This window comes from Sceloporus occidentalis, unplaced genomic scaffold, assembly GCF_023333645.1.
Source record: "Sceloporus occidentalis isolate IW3139 unplaced genomic scaffold, rSceOcc1.0.p SCAF_5, whole genome shotgun sequence".
NCBI lineage: Eukaryota > Metazoa > Chordata > Lepidosauria > Squamata > Phrynosomatidae > Sceloporus > Sceloporus occidentalis.
This window is the reverse complement of record NW_028316985.1, coordinates 96,090,898-96,113,194: the sequence shown is the minus strand read 5'-3', so window position 1 is coordinate 96,113,194 and position 22,297 is coordinate 96,090,898. Positions and strand designations below refer to the sequence as shown.

The window sequence follows — 22,297 nt, the reverse complement described above, 5'->3', positions numbered from 1 at the left end:
GGATCGGTAATTCAATTTAAAACCACCATTATGAGAATGAATGTAAAGTGTCTTCCTTCCCAAAACTATCTCATTGGAATATGTGCTTAGTAAAGTAATCTAAGTATTGAAAATAAACTTCTGATGCCTTTTGCATGTACTTTGATTTTTTGAATCAGCTTGTCATTACAGAATGAAATAAAAGCTTCCTGTTAATTTGTTGTCTCTCAAGGCAGTCAAGATTAACTTATTGTAGTTGAATTTATTTTTTACTGTGCAGTTTGCTGAATCAACATAGCTCCATGCTATCCCTCCAATCAATAAATCACTCAAGTTTGTTTGTTTAGTTTTGCCACTTATTCCAAAGGCATTACTAACCTAAAGGCAGTAAAGATACCCCTCTGTTTAATGGAACAGCATCAAACATATCACAAGGTACTTAAAAAGAAAGAAATGTAAGCTAATTTTCTGTTGGTTGTTTTTATTCCTGCATTGATGTGAAGAACCAGGCTTGAGTAACAGAACACATTGTGAACGTGTTTCCATATTTATTTTTTCTTAAATAGGAAATTTGTCATCTTTCTTTCCTACCCTCTACTCTGGACTTCATTTTTTGAGTTTGTGTTTGTGCTATTTAAATGATAGATAAATACAATAACACTTGTTAGGGGGAAATGCCTCTAAATAAAATGTGCAAACCATACCTCTTGGTAAAAGTGATACCGATCCCAAATTACCTTTAACTTTTGCATTTCTTTTTTGTTCTCCATTTGTTGATGTAAACCAGAAGCTGGAAAAGGTAACCATTTTCATGAGATTAGAGGCAGCCAGGCTGACTGTCTCCTGGCTCTCCTCCCCTCCTTCTTAAAGGCATGCCCACCCCTATCTTCTGTTTAGATATTGCTTGCTTTTCAGAGTTTCATGTTACAAGTGCAGTTAATCTAAGTGACCTATCTTAAGAACTTTAACATGGCAGTTGAAATTTAAACCAAATGTATATCCTCAAGAGACAAATCATCTGAAAAACTGGTCATTATGACATACTGTACTTTCTCACTGGAGCCTTTCTAGTATAGTGCTCAAAGACATCAGTTGCTTACAGGATTTGTGAAATAAAGCTTACATTTACTCTTAGAAGTACAGCAGTTCAAGCCTTAAGAGTAGAGCTGGGGTAATACCTGGATCTCTATCCCTTGTTAATTCCATCATCCCTCATCATTGGCTGTGTCAACTAGATCTGATGGGATTTGTAGTCTACACTTGCCTGCTCCTGGAGGATTAAAGGAAGATTTGGGACAAGGTGCCCAAACTTTTCACACCTGCGGTGTCTGAAAAGATATAGAATGTGTTATATTTTGTTTAATTTACTTGATAGATATTTAAACTATATACCTTGGAACTTGTGACTACGTATTTAGGAGAAAGGTGATAATTGAACATATACTTGAACACTTGAATTATTCTACTGAGGATTTTAAATGTATAATTATTACTGCATATGAGTAACTATAAAATTCAGAGGCACGTGCTTAATATGAGGCCTTGCAGCAACTATCAGATTAGTTTAAATCCCAGTTTGGTGTTTTAGAAAATAGTCCAGTTCAGCTCTCTTCAATTTGGGCCTGAATCTAAATTACAGTTTCAAAAATCTAAATTTCTCTACTTCCAAGTGACTATCAATGAATGAATATTAGTTTATATCTGTTTATCAGTATTGGATTAAATGTGCAGACTTAGTTGCCTCTTGGAAGGAGATTACATTTTAGACAAATATGCACAATTCTCATTTTGGGAGAGAGTGTCTTCCAATATATTATTTCAGCCCTAGTAAAAGCATTCACTGTGATCAGAAGCTACAGTTGCCAGTCACAAAACTATACCCCTCTCCTTCCTCCATCTTCTAACCCTTATATTTTCCTTATATGCAGTGCTTGAAGATAAATGTATCAGTTTTTAAAATCTTTCAGGAGTAGATATATTCATATTAAGACATCTGACAAATTTGTTTGAATCAGCCTGACTTGGTTCAAGATTTATATGTATGTGAAACACAGTCTACCTGATATTATTATTATTATTATTATTATTATTATTATTATTATTATTATTAACCTTTATTTATAAAGCGCTGTAAATTTACACAGCGCTGATATACAAACAAATTAATTACTAGCCTCCAGAGGTCTATTCAAGTATGAAGATAGAACCATAGAATCATAGAGTTGGAAGAGACCACAAGAGTCGTGCAATCCAACCCTCTGCCATGCAGGAACTCACAATCAAAGCACTCCCAACATATGGCCATCCAGCCTCTGTTTAAAGACCTCCAAAGGAGGAGACTCCACTACTCTCTGTGGAAGTGTGCTCCACTGTCGAACAGCCCTTACTGTCAGGAAGTTCCTCCTAATGTTGAGGTGAAATCTCTCTTCCTGTAGCTTGCATCCATTGCTCCGGGTCCTGTTCTCTGGAGCAGCGGAAAACAAGCTTGCTCCCTTCTCAGTATGACATCCCTTCAAATATTTAAACAGGGCTATCACATCACCCCTTAACCTTCTCTTCTCCAGGCTAAACATACCCAGATCCCTAAGTCGCTCCAGGCATAGTTTTTAAATACTGTAGTTTTATGTACAGTTTTGTTAACAGTGCCAACAACATTTGGAAGACTCTGAGGTAGAGGATTGTACCCTAAATTTAGGTGACTCAGTGGGACATAGTTTTCAGTAAATATGTCTGGGAACAAGGTTAAAAGCCTGTAACATTTTAACATCATTCAAACGATGATGTCACATACAAAAAATAATTTTCATAATTAAAGTATTTATTCTAACATTTAATATATCTAACTGTAGTTGGTGGATTTTACTGCATTTGATAGATTTTAAAAAGAAACACATTTGTCAATAAGCATAATAAATCACACATTCACCACCACTGCATCATTTTTAATTTGCACAAGATTGGGGGAAATTTGCTACATAGTATTTGAATGACAATACATTAACAATGCCTGAATTGTGGTTAGTAAAATTAGTGGTTAAAAGGCATAATTATATCTGATATAACAAGCAATAAAACCTTCTCAGACATAAATACTGGTAAAAGAAATAGTTTTATTCTAAGTGAAATGCTTTCTGACACCACAGACTTGTCTTGTCATTTTCCATGAGGTTAACCGTCCTTACCAATATGTAATTAAGGACAATGAATCTTTAATTTCCAAATTATGCAACAGCAAACTATTTGTTTTTTCTGAAATCAACAAACTTAACTGGACAATATCTTATAAATAATAATATTTTTTAAATTTTTATCCTGCTTTTTTCCAAGCAATCAAAGCGGCGTACAACAGACTAAAATATATCCATATATACATAGTAACCCCCCCCCCCCCTTAAAAGAAGATTAAACAGTATAAAACTAAAACTAGCATTTTAAAATCCAAACAATAACCATGGGCAGATTTGGATAAATGGGGAAGTCTTTTTCTTGGCCAAGTAGTTTATTTTATTTATCTTAGGCGCGTTACAGACCGCCTGAAAGTGGCAGTCTGCCTGCGCTGCCAGTTGCCGCGTCCAGGAACCGCAGCGGCCAAACCGCGCGGTTTCTGGACGCAGCAAAAAGAAGCCCAAAAATGGCGCTTCTTTTTGTGCCCCGGAAGTGGGGCCATGATGCGCTAGTCATGCACTCGCGGCGTCACTTCCGGGACATGACGTGCGGACACTATGCATCCACCGTGTGGAAGGGTGCTGCCATTTTGTACGTACCCAAAAGGTACTAGGGTTAGGGGCGTCAGGAAGTGACGCCCCTTCCTAACCCTGGTACATCCTGGGGACGTACTATAGGAGCGTCTGTAACGCGCCTTAGAGAACTTGGATTTTGTGGCTGCGAACTATTTTGTGGCTGCAAACCTGCTATTGTCTCTGTGTCTGAATGAACAAACCCAAGGTCCTGTTTTAAGTGCCTTGTCTTCCTTTCATTAATAAAAGGTAATTTGCTTGTAATTAATTTGTTGGTTGATTTGGAAAAACCATGGCCATTGAAATTTGTTAAATAAGGATTCTGCCTACACACTGCTGTCCAGCTCTGGCCAATTGTGAGCATAAGCAGAGAAGCCAACTATATGTAAGCAAGGAAGTCTCTTTAGATCCATATGCCTGAAGAAATTGAATCATATTTATTCATTTTCTGTATTGATTGTATTTATATGCCAGTAGATACCCATGTCTCACACTCTATGCCTCAGGGGAAGGCAATGGAAAACCTCCTCTGAACAAATCCTGCTGAGGATTTATCTTGGTATGTTTTGCGTTATGTTAGATGTTGTAATATTTGTAGATGAGTGTATTTTTTAAATATATGTGTGAATAAAATTTATTTTTTTTAATGAACAAATCTTGCTAAGAAAACCTTATGATAGGGCTTTAGGGCCGCCATAAGTCAGAAATGACTTGAAGACACACAAAGGTTCCCATGGGCCCTAGCAAATTGAAAGATGACAAACAACAGTTACTGGGCATGCATTGTGTTGCCTTTTTCTCTCAAAGTGAATGTTTTTTGGTAATTTTGTACACCATTATTGATATTGGTTCTCAGCAGCTACTATGTTCCTGGATAACTATTTGTGAGAAGAATGTGCACAGTGTCCAGAATCTCATGATCTGAAAAGTGATACCAGAACAAATCTTCCACTGTACCCAGATAATAATGCTCCATTTTACAGTAAAAAATAACAGCTGGCAAGTAGGCCAAGTCAATTGTATTCCTCTCAATAATCCAATAGACAGTGGTTAAACTATTGAGCTATACTGTGGGTGTTAGGGATCAATATTTTTGTTTATTATGAAGCTAGTGCAATAGGAACCCATGTAAACCAGTGTATCAGTAGTTGCCTGAGTTACAGAAATAAGGTGATGAGTAGAATCCCCAAATGATTCCAAGTAGCTTTCCCTTTATTCCTTGTTCTTTCTTAAATAAGGCAGAATTGCGCTCCCACAAGACCACTGATATTGAAGAGTAGAAAGTTTAATTTTCAGGACAGCAAAATAAAAGGGAGGGATGTTCAGTGGATAAAAATATAAAAATGTGTTTAATCTTTTTTTTAGAGGCAAGAATTTTGGATTAGGCAAATTTGGGATTAGGCAGAGAATTTTGGATTAGGCAACCCAGGCAACTATTTTCTTAGTTATCACCTGTGTTGCACACATTAACTAACAAATTATTTGCACAGTCATATTCTACATGCCATTTCAGAAGGCTACGAAAATGCAGAAAAGTCAGTCAGTCAGTCTAACAGGAGATCCCTAGCCAATGCAGAAAAGAAAAATCCCGTTTTACCTAGTGGCAAAATAAACAGTTTGAGTTCCGAGAAAATATGATCTTTCCACACTTGGTATACAGGGTTGGATTACTTGCAGTGAGTACTTTCAAAAAACATTTCCCCAGCAGAAATCAAGAAATCATTACATATTTCACCAAATGCACCTGAAGAAGTAGACTTTAAATCTATGAAAGCTCATGCTGCCAACTTCTTTCTTTTAGTTAGTCTCAATGGTTCTACAAGATCCCTCTATGTACGTATTCCTTATGTAGCACAATAATTTCAGCTTTGTTTACTTGTCGAATCGTTGTTACTTGTAGAATTTCAGGTTGTATGTGGTTTTATGAATAGGTTGTGTTTCTGTCTGGTGGAAAACTGGAGAAACTCTTTTTTTTAATGGGACACTTTTGAGTAACAAACTACAATCTTGAATTTGTATATCTGACCATAAGGTGAGAATCCTGACCACAATTGCCCAAGACTAAACTTTATTAAATATGCTGGTATTTACTTCTGCATAAACAAAGATAGGATTGCATTGTAAGCGTACAGTACATTGCTTCCCTAATCCAGATGTTCTTAGACTTCAATTCCCAGCAATCCTCACAGTTGCCTACACAGGATTAAAAGCTTCTGGGACTTGTAGTTTTGCAGTATTTGGAGGATGATCTCACCACTGCTTTAAAAACTAAGGCCTGTTACAGACTGCCAAAATAAAGCTGCTTCGGGTCTCTTTGGAGGTATGCTGTTTAAATGATGCATGCGTCCTAAGAATCCGGAAGCTGCACCAAAGCTGCCCTCCAGTGCTTAGGAATGGAGTGTGGCTTTGGAGCGACCTCCGGACTCTTAGGACCCATGCATCATTTAAATAGCATACCTCCAAAGAGACCCGAAGCAGCTTTATTTTGGCAGTCTGTAACAGGCCTAAATTCATTCACCAATTTAAATAGGGTCTTCACATGCAATTCAGGTTGCTGAAGGAGTGTGTATATTCTGTTCTAAAACAATTATAATTCAAGGAATGTTGAATTCTTTGGCTTCCATAAATTACGTAAATTTAGCAAGTGTGCACAATTATTACTTTGCATAATTCCATGCTTTCTCATTTGTTTATATTTTTAACAATAATGTATAATGTGTCCTGGCATTGCTAATAGTGACAAGGATGAAAACACTTCAGAAACTTACTTAGCCAGCTCTTTAGTTTCTGAGATTTCAACTAGTGTTACCAATATCATTTAGCCGTTTTTTTAATTACAAAAAGAAAAGATTTCATCCACATTGCTTTATGCCAATTTTATGTCAGATTAGAAGTTTTACGCTTTAAATTATTTTACAGATCTTTCAGGATACGCCCTCCCAAGAGAAGCAATCACTAATTACAATAATACAATAGAGACTTCTACTACATGTTATTTAATTAGATTTGCACTACTTTTGGCAAGATATATTCTATTTTGGTTGTTTGGTTGATTTGCATATTTAATTCTGTTGTTGACCAGCTACAAGCCTTCAAGACTTAATTTATTCCATTATTTTTTCCCATTAATCAGAGAATAAGAAGCCTTAATAATGTCTTAACTGAGCTTTGCAGAGCCTAACAGAATGCTTTGCTCATATAGTAACGTTTTTCATCTGAAAAATATTTTTTTAACAGCAAAGAACCTCTGGTGCTAATTATAAATAATACTGCAATGCATTAGGGAGCCTTATCTATTTATTCTATTTATCTAAAACCCATTTTTCATTTGTCACTTTTTACATGATATGTATGTACATGTGTGTGTGAGAGAGGAAATGTAAACGAGCATATAGAGAACATATGCCAGATCTACTGTAAGACTATGCACTGGATATCTGTAGATAGCAACACACTGTATCAGAGTGTACACATAGGAAAATAAATTTATTGACCTCATGTATAAGTTGAGGGCAGGTTTGGAGGCCAAAATGATAGATTTTGATATGACCTGTGGATAAGTCAAGGGTAAAACTTAGGGGCAAATAATAATAATAACAACAACAACAACAACAACAACAAAAGATGCCAAAGAACTTACACAATGCTGGCAGGGATCAGTGTTTCTTTTAGGTTCTCCCAAGACAGACTAAACTCTTGCTTTTTGTAAACTGCTCAGAGAAGGGATGTTTCCTTTTTTTGATCAGAGTCTTATAAGATAAGAGTTCTTATAGTATAAGATTAGAATGGTGGTTTTGTTGCATTAAATATAGTACATTGACCTGTGAATATGTTGACCCAGGTTCTTTGACTAAAATTTCCAGACTTATACATGAGTTTATATAATATCTGTATATGCTTTTTTGTTCCTTATTTACATGCATGTGCCTATATATGTAAAATGTCACATATGGTGTCACATTTATATTAATTGCAACCTTTTAGATATATCAGTTTACACTAAAATCTCCACACTAAAATCTCTACAATTACAAATACACTTTTGGAAGGGCTAAATTAAGGTAACTGCAGTAATGCCTCCTTCTAATGCAGTATAGCATAGTAAATTGCAGAATCATACAATCATACTTCATAATGTTTGAATCTATTGTTCCTAAGTCTCTAAAGCAGCAGAAAACAAGTTTGTTCCTTCTTCAATATGACTTCTTTTCAAATATTTGAATATGGCTATCATGTCACCCCTCAACCTTCTCTTCTCTAGACTAAACATATCCAGTTCCCTAAACTCATAGGGCATGGTTTACAGACCATTCACCATTTTGGTTGTCCTCATTTGAACAAGGTCCAGCTTGTCAATATCCCTCTTGAATTGTGGTGTCCAGAACTGGACACTATATTCTGAGTGAGGTTTGACCAAAGCAGAATAAATAGTATGGTACTATTACTTTTTTAATGTAGATACTACACTCTTACTGATGCAGTCTAGGATCATACTGACTTTTTTATTTGATGCATCATACTGCTGAGTCACATTCAGCTTGTGGTGTACTAAGTCTCCTAAATTCCTTTCACATGTACTATTGTCAAGCCAACTGTTAACCCATTCTATATCTGTAGTTAGAAAAAATGAAATGTACAGATATAGGATGTAGTTAAGCAGAACTTAGATTTCTCCCTGTTGAAATTCATTTTATTCGTTTTGGCCCAGCTGCTTAATCTGTTAAAGTTATTTTGAATTCTAATCCTGTCCTCTGAGATATTGGATACCTCTTCTAATTTGGTGTCATCTGCAGATTTGATAGGCGTGCTCTGTATTCCATCATCTGAACTATTGATGAAGATGTGGAGTCCTGAGTCCAAGACAGAAGGACCCTATATGGCAGGCACCCCACTCCGCTAGTCACTTCTCACCAAGATTTAAGAGGAGCCATTGATGAACACTCTTTGGTTTGGCTGGTCAACCAATTACAAATCCACCTAACTAGCATTGTTTAGCTCATGTTTTACTAGGTTTTTTTGCAAGAAATCATGGGGGACCATGTTGAAGGCCTTACTGAAATCTAGATAAGCTACATTCCTTTCATGTACCATGCTTGTAACTCAATCAAAAGAGAGATAAGATTAGTCTGGTATGACTTGTTCTTGAGAAACCCATGTTGTCTTTTAGTGATCACAAACAAAAATAATAGCATAAATATATGTGAATGGAAATTTGTATTGAAACTTATGACAAACATAGGTTTGGAACTGAACCCGTGCCGATATGGGGGGCTGACTGTACTATTATATTACTATTAAATTGTTATGTATATATTATATTATATTAGTGGTCACAGCATTCCTTTCCAAGTGCTTACAGACTGTCTGTTTAATGAATTGCTCTAGAATCTTTTCTGGTGTTGATGACATACTGTGCAGGTATTGTTTGGGTCCTCTTTCCTAAGACAGGAAGACATTTGGTGTCTTCCAGTCCGCTGGGACTTCTGTTCTTCAGGAGTTCTCTAAGATTTTTGCCAGTGATTCTGAGATTACATCTGCCAGTTCTTTTAGTACTCTTAGATGTTGTTCATTTGGCCCTGGAGACTTGCATTCATATGAATATATCTGAAACTACCAAGCACTTTTATGGCACATACAAAGAGGACTGTGTAATGGTGGTTTTGTTGTCCTAACATTTATAAATGACTAATAGGCAGAAGATGGTTTCATACTGATCAACAAAATTTAAATATATACTGTATACAGCTGTAGAACATATGAAAGCTCCATTTATTACAGTGCAACAGGCTTTGAAGACAGGCTGAAGTGAGTGTGGTTATCAAAGAATTTAATATCCTAGTACTAGAAGTTAAACTGCTCACCAACAATGTATTTGGCAAGGTATAGAATTTAATGAAATACATTGCTTCTTGTGTCTTTCTGTTTTGATTACATCTGTTTAATTTTAAAATTATGACCTACTGAATAATAGAGAAACCCACCCCTATGTGAAGATATTTTGCTTGCTTCATGTGACTATAGCCAATTCCAAGCATTTAATTATTAAACTTAAATACTGATGTTGACAGAAAATCTAAGTTTTAAACATTAATAAATGGTAGTGTACAATGTAGGAGACGCAGAATCAACTGTCTCCCAAGAAACTTGCATATTAGCATAATAGTGAAATCTTTGTTGCCATCTAGTGGATAATACTTTTGTATGCAGGATGTTGTTGCACTGCATTCTGGTTTATAAATGTTGTAGCTGGTATCTGTTACACATTTATTTAATAATAACAATGTTAACAATAATTTAGATATTAATAATGAATTAGATATGAGTTAGGGGTGCAAATGCCATTTTATTGTCTTTTCACCTTTATTTTTTCTTCTTTTTTTCACTATTTTTTTCTTACCAAAAGGAGGTGTTGTATTTTCAGTGACTATTTTGTCTATGAGCTCAGAGCTCTTGGGTTCAGAAACAGTTGCCTTTAAAATTCACCAAGGAGAAAGGTTGGTAGCCCCTCTAAACTGAAGCTGTCAGACCTGCTTTAGTCAAGACTTCAAACATCATATTAGACTGTTAGCATTGTATCTTGCTTAGTCTGTATCTTGCTTAACTTCAGTTTCCTGTCACTTCTCACTCGCAACACCTGAGCTGAGACAGGGATTGGGTCCTTGGAATCTGTACAACTAGTTTTCTCTAGCAGGTTTAGCAGTAGCTAATCTACTCTAGGGTCAGAAGTTAGTGCTGCTCAGCACTTTCCTGACCCAAAGAAAGATTTCCTTCCTTCGTAGTAAGCTTGAATCAAATATACTAATAATGTTCACCAGAATTGGACAGAAAGATATACAGTAATATTCCTTTCTGAAAATTAAGGACAAGAGATAAATGTTGATTGTCAACATTTTTAACATGATGTACCTCTTGCAAATGGCATTTTATCGGTCTGAAATTCGGCATATTTACAGGCCATATCAAATAGATTGTGGATGCTTGTATATAAGGTTCTTTGCTCAACAGGTGTCCTGCAAATGAGATACTTCTGTCACATAAAAACACAAGAGTAGAAGTCATACAAAAGTAATATAGTTTTGTTTTTGTGAGTGTGTGTGTGTGATTTGCATTAACATTAACATATAAATACTACTGAAAGCAAAACAGAGTTTCATTAAAAATAAATATGTATTAACAAAACTGGCAAGATTTCTCAGCCAGGAAATGATTTTCTGAAAAGAATGATCTTCAAAAGGCCAGAATCAAAACAGCATAGATACCTGTCTAAGCTCACACAGTTCTATAACTAAAAATATGACTTTTCTAGTGCCAAATGCTAGCTCCAGATGGAGCTCATGGCATAGTTGTTTAAAAGTGAGTATATAAAGCATATACTATATATAAAGCATATTGCCTAGATCCTTTCTGTGGAATTTGGAAACAGGCCTGGGCCTCTAACCCAGCTGGTACAGTTTTCTGACATGCATAACCCCTGTGTGTATTTGTTGGGATGTTACAAAACATTTTCCAGGATGCACAACAACATGACCAAGATTTGCCAGGGGTGTTCCAGCTAGCCTCACACATGTGAGAAAGAAGACTTATGGTGGGGATGTGTCAGAGTTAGCACCCAGAATTCCAGACAATCAACCAGTCAGCTTGATTGATATAATCAACAGCACTTTATTGATAGATCCAGAATCAGACATGTGCCTCACTCAGCTTCTTAGCTGAGACTGACCACACCCTCCCCAAAGACAAAGGAACAGAATTCCCAAAAGCCAAATCCCCTCCCAAGCAGAAACCCGCCAAGCGAAGCCCCTCCTGGTTCCCACAAAAGTGAAAGCACATTCCCCAGCTCTGAGCGCTCGGAGAGCCAGGCTTTCAAGGCCACTAGATAAGACACCTGGCCCTGGTATGCACTACCATCACTATCTACTCTTCTACTGCAGCTAAAGCCCCATTATCCCCCAACTACTATACTACACTACAAACACTATCTGGTAGAATACTAACAGGATTCTAACAGGATGGAGGCAGCTTCTTCTTATCCGAGGAAATAGGAACAGCTGTACCTGCTTGCTGATGATATCATTAGATTGTGTGGTGAACCTCTTAAATCAGTGGCTCTCTAGTCTTCACTTGCAACGTCTTCTTTTTGGCCTTTGAACACTGTCTGTTCAATTAAGTTGTCACACAATGACCCTTGAGGAAGAAACTTGCCAGGAATACTAGGGCCTGTTACAGACAGCCAAAATAAAGCTGCTTCGAGTCACTTTGGAGGTATGCTATTTCAATGATACATGCTTCCTAAGAGTCCAAAGGCCGCACCAAAGCCACGCTCCAGTCCTAAGGACTAGAGTGCAGCTTTGGTGAAGCTTCCAGACTCTTAGGATTCATGCATCATTGAAATACCATACCTCCAAAGTGACTCGAAGCAGCTTTATTTTGGCTGTCTGTAACAGGCCTTGGACACTCATTGAAGGTTTGGTTTTAACACCCCCCTGTTGATATCAAAATCAAGTCGCATTAAATATAGTGGCATAGTAAAATGATGTCCCCTATATCATTCAAGGATTGGTTTTTGGAATTAAATATTTTAAAATATTTTCAAGCAGTGAAACTAGTTAGAATTGGGTGCTCTTTTTAAATAGCGCTAATGTTGCTTACATATCCAGCCATTATAACTTAGGCACAGAAAAATGTTATTTGTCCATTAAATCTGTGAATTTAATATTTACATTTAATAACTTTTTTGTTTAGGTCAATAATATTGGGAAGCTGAAAGATTTTCTCCTGCAGCATAGGAAAGATTACATTAATGCCTACAGGTAAGTACTATAATAGGAATGACAGAATAGTCACTTTGCTGAAAGAGGAAACTGGATACATGCCCCTGCAATAGATTCTGCCTATATAATTCTGAGAGCAGTGGTCCAAAAAGTAACTTTTCTTTTTAACACTCCCCATGCCAAATTTCTAATCTGATTATTCAACATGGTGAACATGTGTTCATGTAAGAATACTAAATTGGTTTTCCCCTGAACAGGATAAACAATGGTTACAGTTTTGAAAAGGTATGTTTGGTTATTGCAGAGTGTTTTCAAATTATATATATTGTGGCAGAATGAAGTAGCCATTGACATATGGATTATTAGTTCTAGTTCTAGGCCTCTGCCATTATACTGTGAAGTTACAACCACCAGCTGTATCTGAAACTGATGGGCGCAACAGACCGCCATGAAGGAGTAGCTTTGTGCTGCTTCTTTGCTCGCCAGATCGGAGCCACAGCAACCACACACCGCTGCCCCATTCTGGCGTTTTTCCACTCCAAAAAGAAGCTGCACTTTTTAGCACTCCTTTTGGCATGTGGCATGTAGTTGCTACACTGCAACGCTGCCCGCTGTCTGATCAAGCAGGCATTGTGACAGCAGCATGGGGGCAGAGTTGGGGCATGCAGCCGCCAAAACCCCACTTCATACCGACGCCGGTCCCTTTCGTCAGTCTTTTCAGCCCTTGAGAAGCCAGAATGCTGAAACTCTTGGTGGGGTGTGTGTGTGTGAGTTAAAGTCTGTTCAAGAGACACAGGAACAACTAGTCCAACACAAGCACATATGCATGTTTTTGCTGACAGAGTTTTCAGCTTTCCCCCATCTTCTACATGCTATAGTGTGTAGCATGACTCATGAGAAGTTGTTCCTTAAGGTTTAAAGGCAGGTTTTTCAAAATCTGTGATCACTATGAAACAAGGATGGGCAAAGTTTGGCCTGTGAGTTGCAACTAGTCCCTAAACCCACCCACCCTCTTGTACCAATTTTTTTCCCAATTTTGGATTTCCCCCATTTCCAGAATCTACCCAAATGCGTTTTTTGGGGCATGGGGGGCATTTTCACCATGTTTAGCATTCCCTGCCTCCCCCCCGGGGTAAAAAAACAATTTTTGCAAAAAAGTTTTGGAGTGGGTTAGAGAACATAGGGTCCTGCAAAGTCTCCTAGGGGGGCAATGCTTTCTCTAACCTTCCACAGTTGCCCACCTTTGCTATAATGAAAGGCCTATTAGAATCAAAGACTGGGGGATAGCAAATCAAAGATATATTTCTAAAATAATTTGTTTAAAAATTATATGAAGGCACATCTTAAGTTCAGTTTCTCACAAGAAGATGTCAGAACAGCTACTCAAAGATGAAATCCCCCCCCCCCCGACACACTTTTTGGACACAGCACATGCAGATTTCCTTTTGCCACTAAGTGGCAGTATTCATCTGCTAGAAATTAATGAGACTTCTTGAATAAGTTATGTTAGCTTTATCTGGCTGAAGGAAACAAGAAATAGATGTCATATAGCAGCACTGTATCACGTCATAAGCTTCTGCAGTCACAATGCTGTGATATATTTATTATTCCATACATCTCCACAAGATAGTCTCTTGTTGCAAAAGAATTAGCATGATTGACTCTGCTTTCTAGGAGATACAGAATTTATTTCTTTGATGTCTATACTGAGATCAAGAATATGGAGTAGGCTACAAGCAATTTAAAGAAAGGTCTGGTTTATCAGCTTATGAAGATTCTGATTATGATAATTTCATAATTTTCACAATTTCTTTTTAATAGAAAATTGGTTCAAGAAATGTTCATATTTCAAACATATGGTGTCACATGCTTGATAAAGAGCAAGTTAAAATGTTAGCTGGCTATCATTTTGTAATTACAGTTCAGTAGGTGTTATGAGAGTGTATCCTACAAAAATTGTTGACTTTGGAACCATATGAAGCACCTCATAAAGGAAAGAGACTGAAAAGTTGTTCTTGATTTTAAATGAGAAATTATGTTTGATGTAGTACCAAGTAAATTAAGCTATTTTCCTTATTAAAAATTGACTAAGACAATTTAAAAATTGAATTTCCTGCATAGATGCTTTTATAAAATAAAATTAACATGTTGGGTTGTTTTTTTCCAGCCATGCCATGACTGAATATGTGCGAATGACTGACACCGAGCGAGATCAGATTGACCAAGATGCCCAAATATTTATGAGAACATGTGCTGATGCCATTCAGCAACTTAGAACAGAAGGTAAACAGATTCAAATAATACACAATGTTACCTGAATTGCAAGGAGTCCCAAGAGGGCACCCACAAATTGTATTCAATGGGGAAATTAATTAAGATAATTAATTTAGGAGCAAGACGGCCAGGATAACACTAGCTGGACACAAGCCTATTTTTTACTAGTTCCAAAAAAACTAGAATTCCAGAGTACGAAGTACAACTCAGTTTTATTATTTGAACAACGAGAGAGGTCAACATTCACACAGAGCACTTACACACGCATATGGACTAAGATATAAAAGTAATGGGTAGCAAATTAAAGCATTGCAGTGGACAGTGCTTACCATTTCTAGATGTGAGGCTCCAATCTGAGAAAAAATTAGGATCTGAATGTGACTCAGTCTGCTTGCTATGTGGCACAGATAGTAGTACTGAGGAGCCACGTTTGAATCTGATAGAGTTTCTACCTTATTCCAAACTGGACCAAAATAGGAGTGCCCAATCAGAGGTATTTATGGGTCAAACTTGTCTTAGGGCAATTGGAATTGATTTTCCAGGAATCTCAGAAACAATGGGATTCCCATCTGGTTGCTGGTTTTATTTTCAGATTACAAAAGGATAGTTTTGGTTGATAATAATGATACTGATTTGATCAAACAGTGATAAGATCAGGACATCCCTAGGGAGTTTGGGATTGGATGGGGTGTGGTAAAATACCATTGGGGCTAGCAGGAAGATTGCATCAATGCTTTTTATACTGACAGATCTCTGTCCTTAACTGTCAAGAGGAAATGCACATGGCAGGGGGTTGGGAAGCAACATTAGAGGTTCACTTAAAGATCATCATGATCTTTCCAGGTTCATGCTTTTTGGACTGTCTGTACCTACTATTATAACAAAACATTGCAAAATATTTGTACCCCAAAATAATGCCAGGTATGCAAGGTGTGGTAATAGTTTTAGCAAGTTAGTTAAGGAAGTCTGAGAAGAGTAATGTTTTGTATTTTTCATTTTAGCTCACAAGGACATTCATTCCCCACAAGTGAAGCAACACCGAGAGGCTGTCTTGGATTTCATTGGAGACTATTTAAAAAGTATTTTGGGTTTTTTTCCTTGATATGATGATGTTTGTGTCTATATTATCTTTCCAGAACTAATTCCAGCTTAAAACTAAAAATGTGTTGCTGTTGCCACAATTGTGGCAATATTTTTAAAATTGTTTCTGTGTTCTCCCACCATAAAAACTGAGTTGCAGGATTTCACTGCATAGATAAGCCAGTGCAATATGATGCCTTGAATTTGTATGCGTATCCTTTGGTACTTAAAATTGGAAAGCTACACGGAGCAGCTTTTAAATTGACTTTAGTAGGAAAATTGAGAATTGTCCAGCATGGGCAACTTGTTTAGCTGCCCTGTAACTTCAAGCAAGCCACTGAAAAAATTAAAAAATCCTGTTGGAAGAGTGCAGATGATAGTCATTTGGCTGAAATAAAAACATTCAAAATTCAAATGGAATAATATATTGCTTCTATCTCCGTTAGTAAAAAAAAGTATTACGTATCCAGTTTTCTCTGTAATGGAAAAAAAAGTTTATTGTTGACATACAGTTAGTAACAGTCAGATATTTGTTACCCTGTAATGTAATTTTTAAAAGATGTATATTACAACATTTCTGTCCTGCCCTTTATCAAAAGATCTCAGGGCAGTGAACAAGTAAAATCAGTACAAATAGATTAAAAGAATTTAAAACAGTAAAATGAATTTAAATAGACTAAGACATAGTAAGGACATTAATTAGTTAAAGCAAGATTAAAAGTTTAAAACCATGTGTGAAAATAAATGAGACACACACACACACACACACACACACACACTCTCTCACACATGAATAATAATAAATATCCATATTTTTCTTGGTGTCTAAACAAACCCAGCATTGGTATCAATCAGGCCTCCAGTAGAAGGGTATTTGAATTGTCCTTAAAAACAGATCGGCAGTCAGTGGAGCTGTGGCAACAAAGGAGATTTCTCATGATCATGTGATGGTAAATAAAGATTGCTCTTCCATGTCCAGAGGCAGTGTATCTACGGCTCCACCTACACTGCAGAAATAATCCAGTTTGAACCCACTTTAACTGCCATAGCTCCATGCTATAGAATCCTGGGAATTGTAGTTTGAGGAGACATTCAACCTTCTCTGTCAGAAAGCTCTGGTGCAACAACAAACTATAGTTCCTAGAATTCCATAGCATGGAGCCATGGCAGTTAAAGTAGTGTCAAACTAGATAATTTCTGCAGGACGAATGCAGCCTCTTTTTATCAGTTGCTGTGACAACAAACAAGTATTATGCCCAGCTTGTGAGGTGCATCTATAGTCAGAGTACTGAAGTAAAACCAATCCAGCAATATAGTTTTTTATCTTCATGCATAATGTTTTCTGTCTTGCTTACATGGCTCTTTTCAAATTTCACAGGAGTGTGTAAGCTTTATTCAGAACAAAGAGCTATCCGGGTTAAGCGAGTAGTTGATAAGAAAAGATTGTAAGTAATATTCCTTTTAAATTCCTTTTAAATAAAAGATTTTGATTTTGTTGTGTTGGAAGCTCTAATCAAATTTGTATGCACACTAGTTATCTCTCTTTTATTTCTGAAAATATAGCTACCTCATGCCCAGCTATATTTTGGAATTTAAACTATAACATGGATTTAATAGTTTTCTTTGCTTTACTTATGTAGTTAGGTTACAACAGACATCCAAGGGGTTTGTTTTTCCATTGCTTTCCCTATTTTTATTCCCCATTTTGGCAGGTTAAGGGCTGCAGTCTCCAGGAAGCAAGTCCTGTGGATTTCAGTGAGATTTCCCGCTAGTAGAGATGCCTGCATGTACACTGTTAATCCAGCACTAAAGTCGGGATATACATGCACTTGAATTCTCAGCAGCTTTTGCTTTCCTTCTCTTTTACTGAAGCTACTATTAGATTTGGTGTGAGAAAGAGAAATTATGTCTCCACTTCCTCAGTTAATGGTTTGAGGGGGCTGATTTCTAGTGGTCCAACCTCTCTGACTTTGAAAGAGAGTAAGTTTCCCCCAGTCTGCTGTTTTACAAGTTATCGTCCCCAGCCAAAATTGGCCATTTTACCAGTTGATATATTGGCCATGTTGGCTGGAGAGCATTAAATTAGGAAAGATTGCTCTAGAGCAGGGATGGTCAGTATATGTCTTTCAGATGTTACTGGATTGAACTTGCTAGCAACTCTAGCTGGCACGCTCATGGAGGAGGAGTTGCAGTCAAAAGACATCTGAAGGGCTATATTTTGACACTGTAGTGTCTGCTACAGTGCAACAGTCAAATCCAAGAGTATATAAAGAGGAAAAAACATGTAGACTTAAACCTTAAGATTCCAGATTTCATCTCAAAAGAGTACGGTAATTTTTGGTTTTATTTTAAAAAAAACACCCTCTAGCATTCGCCACTTTAATGCTTATTGCAGCCTAAAACCTTTTGTCAAAACTCATTTCTGTGTTATTTACTTAGGCGCTTTACAGACGGCCCAAAAAGGGCGGTCTGCTGGCGCTGCTGGTTGCTGCGTCTGGGAACCGCAGTGCACAAACCACATGATTCCCAGATGCAACAAAAAAGAAGCCCCAAAATGGGGCTTCTTCTTGCGGCACGGAAATGGTGCTGCAAGTTGCTAATGGCGCACTCATGGCATCATTTACGCCGCGCGACATGCAGATGCTAGGCATCCACGACGTCAAGATGGCAGCGCCCGTGTAGAACGGTTGTATTAGGCACGTACTGGGGTTGGGGTAATCTGGAAAGGACGCTCTTTTCCAACTCTAGTACGTGCCGAGCACGTACTTTACGCGCGTCTGTAACGCACCTAAGTTACAGAGGAGGGCAGAAACATTCAACCAAACAGTATTAAAACAGTTTTTATAGTTCATTTTTATTTCATGTGTTACTGTTTAGTATTAGTATTTTTCCAGAATAGAATCATAGAATCACAGAGTTGGAAGAGACCACAAAGGCCATCCAGTCCAACCCCCTGCCATGCAGGAACTCTCAATCGAAGCATCCCCAACAGGTGGCCATCCAGCCTCTGTTTAAAGACCTCTAAGAAAGGAGACTCCACTACACTCTGAGGGAGTTTGTTCCACTGTCGAACAACCCTTAAACAAGCTTGCTCCCTTCTCAATATAACATCCCTTCAAGTATTTAAACAGGGCTATCATTTCACCTTTTAAACTTCTCTTCTCCAGGCTAAACATCCCCAGCTCCCTCAGTCGTTCCTCATAGGTCATAGTTTCCAGACCCTTCACCATTTTAGTCGCTCTCCTTTGGACACGGTCCAGTTTTTCAACATCCTCTTTGAATTGTGGTGCCCAGAATTGGACACAATATTCCAGGTGGGGGCCTGACCAGAGCAGAACAGAGTGGAACTATTACTTCCCTTGATCTAGACATACTTCTATTGATGCAGCAAAGATGTTGAATAGCTCTGGCCCCAGGACAGATCCCTGTGGGACCCCACTGGTCACTTCTCTCCAGGATGAAAAGGAGCCATTGTTGAGCACCCTTTGGATTCAACCATTGTGAAAAGAGACTGTTTGTTTGCAGTGCTACTTGGTGATCCTTATTTAATGTCCTCAACATCCCTGCCTCTGTGACACTCACAGACCCCTAAAAAACACTATTAACAGATTATTTTAGCAGTTGATATATTTCCAAACACATATAATCTAACTCTCCTTTTTTAAACAAACATTGGCTTGAGGTAGCTAATGATGAGAAATTTCAAGATGAGAGCATACAAGTATCTGTTAAATCTGTTTACTGAAAAGCAATGTATATGTCACAGCCACACAAAGAAAGATGTGGCTACATTACAGTTGCCTTGTAATATATAAACATGGTCCATCTTTTACCCAGCGGCAGGGCAGAAGAGGATACAGTGAGAATTGTAGTAAGGTTATGAGTGCAGTGGGCCATTGTTATATGCTGGGGTTTAGTTCCAAGATCTCCCGTGTATAACAAAATCCGTGTATGCTCAAGTCCCATTAAATATAATGACATAGCAAAATGGTGTCCCTTATAAAAAATGGAAAACCAAGGTTTGATATTTGAAATTTGTACTTTTCTTGAACATTTTCACACTGTGGATGCTTGAATCCGTGTATAAAAAATCTGTGTATAAGAAGGGCCAACTGTGTAACAGGTAGCTGCAAGTGGTCATCAACACTTCATTTGACTGAATCTTTTCTTCCTTTAGATCCAGGCTTGAGCCTGAACAGAGCAATAAATCCAAAACAACAACTTCTCCTGAAATAACTGTTCAGACATCTTCAGGAGAACTGGAGGAAAAATCCATTTGTGAAATCAGCAAAGGTGACATATTTGTCCACACTGTCATCATGCTTTATGTTTTAAGGTTTTGTGCACTTCACTTTCTATCAAGAAGTACAAGTTCCAGCATTTGATGTTTATTGGCAGAAGAGGCTGTAATACTTTGGCTACACAAAGAGGAAAAAGTAATCACTAGAGATGACAATGATGCTAGGAAAGTAGAAGGAAGTAGAAAGAGAGAAACATGCCACATGGTTAGATTCAATCAAAAAGACCACAGGCCTGAGCCTGCAGGACCTTATCAGAGAGGTAAAGGTCTTGGAGATGTCTCATCCCTAGGGTTGCCATAAATTGAAGTTGTCTCAAAGGACTTTAACAACAATAATAACAAAGGGACACCTGGTGGGAAAGGCAGAGCAAAGCATTATAAAAGAGTAGCAGCAAATGCTGCTGCTGCTTTTGGTAGTGTTTGCAGGCCCCAGTAAGTGTCTGATGTATTCATACTCACAGTTTTTTAGCAACTATATTATCTACTTACTAGACAACAGAACAAAGCAACAGGTAATTTTTGTTTTGTTTTGTTTTACTTTTATTCAGTCCTAAAATATATGACATAGTGCCTTGGGAGCTGAAAAAAGCTTCTAAGTGTCATCTTCACTTGTGATGTGTTTCACTTGTGAAAAAATATCCATGTCTATTGGAGAGAACTACTTCTGTATATATTATTAAATGAGGTTTACAAATACAACAGATTCTTGGTAAAGTGTGCATGGACATATGGAATGTTTGCATTCTGCCAGTCAAAGTGGCAGAAGGAGGGAGGAAATCATCAAGTTAACGCTTTTAAAGAATTGCAGGTATTCTGCAACACAACAGGAATAGTTGAGTTACCTTACACCAATCTGGTCTCTTGTGAACTTGCATCAAATTTTGGAGGGCTAATTTCTGACTTCATAATGAAAAAGGCCAGAAAAATAAAGCTGATGTTTTCAACCATGTTGATTCATTAGAGTTTTAAAACATCAAGAGATATGCAGGATAATACCTTTATTGATGATCAAAAGTTACAAAATATTGGATAAACTTGTAGGACTATGTCTGGGCGTTATTATTATGTAAAACTGGCAAAAGTTTATTTCCAAATTAAACATATGTTCTGTGTGGCTCATTGGAATATGAGCAGAGGGATTGTAGCATAGGTATAGAAAGTTCTTACAAACTTGTATTATGCTATCAAAAATAGTGCTTGGGTCCTGCATGTAGAGCGTCTGCAATTTTTGAAGAGTGCTAGTTTAAATGAAATTTTGGTTCTTCTTCTTGGTTTCTGACTCACACAAATGGGGTATTCTCCATGTGCCCAGCAGGAACCAGAACCAAGCCTTTTTCTTCAGCAGGGTTTTTAATGGATGCCCTTTCCCAGAGCACATGTATGGCACCATTCAAACCTAGACCTGCTTTTTTACTGCGGCAGTGTTGGCAGCAATTTTGGGAACTTCTGTCCTTCAGCTTTCCTTTCAGTTTTTTCTTTCCTATAAAAACAAAAAACAGAAAAAACAAAACACAGAACCCTAGTACTTTAGATAATTCTGTCCTTATTTTGTCTTTACTGTTTCTTCTTGTCTCACCTAGCCCTTCTGCATCAGCATCAGCATCATCTCTCCTTCATCCATCTATCTTTTGTGTTTCTACTCTCATTTTATGATCTCTGGAGTCCTTTTCAAGAAGTGTAATCTCTGCAGGTCCAAGATCCCTAATCACCTATGGACACAACTTTGCCTTTTTACGTGTGGGAAACTACTGACATTGTCAGGCTTTTTATTCTCTAGAAGAGACTATATAGTCCTTATTCCTAAAATCAGCCACCTACGCCATTGTAGTTTCAAGACAAACATCTGACAATATATCTGATCTATCCTTATCGATTTTGGCCCTTCCAATTCCAGAAACACCAACCAACGAGCAGCAGGCTTACACTTAGACAAACTGAACCTGGATGAATTCTGTAAGCCAACATATCAAATTTTCATGCCAGTCAAACACCCAGCATATTTCTTTTCTAGATGTAGAAGTTTATATTTATAATCATAAGATTGGAGTTCGTAATTTTCACAAGCCTACGGACCGTAATTCCATGCTACATTTTTCTAGCTGTCACCCTTATCATCTGAAAAAAAACTTACCATATTCACAATTCCTAAGATTAAA

The 22,297-nt window shown here is 37.4% G+C and overlaps 1 protein-coding gene across 5 annotated transcripts in view; it reads left to right on the top strand.

The window, feature by feature from the left end:
• STX18 (syntaxin 18) overlaps positions 1–22,297 on the top strand; it is an 80,557-nt gene that overhangs the window by 35,793 nt on the left and 22,467 nt on the right. For 3 of the 5 annotated variants that reach the window (XM_089524799.1, XM_089524794.1, XM_089524796.1), the window contains exons 2-6: positions 12,459–12,526; positions 14,655–14,770; positions 15,763–15,840; positions 17,220–17,286; positions 20,019–20,134. In XM_089524799.1, the coding sequence (XP_089380925.1) occupies positions 14,662–14,770; positions 15,763–15,840; positions 17,220–17,286; positions 20,019–20,134 (370 nt within the window). In that variant the 5' untranslated portion in view covers positions 12,459–12,526; positions 14,655–14,661. Of the gene's footprint in view, positions 1–1,260; positions 1,280–10,153; positions 10,211–12,458; positions 12,527–14,654; positions 14,771–15,762; positions 15,841–17,219; positions 17,287–20,018; positions 20,135–22,297 lie in introns of those variants that run through there. The other 2 variants (XM_089524798.1, XM_089524797.1) reach the window with 2 other exon arrangements.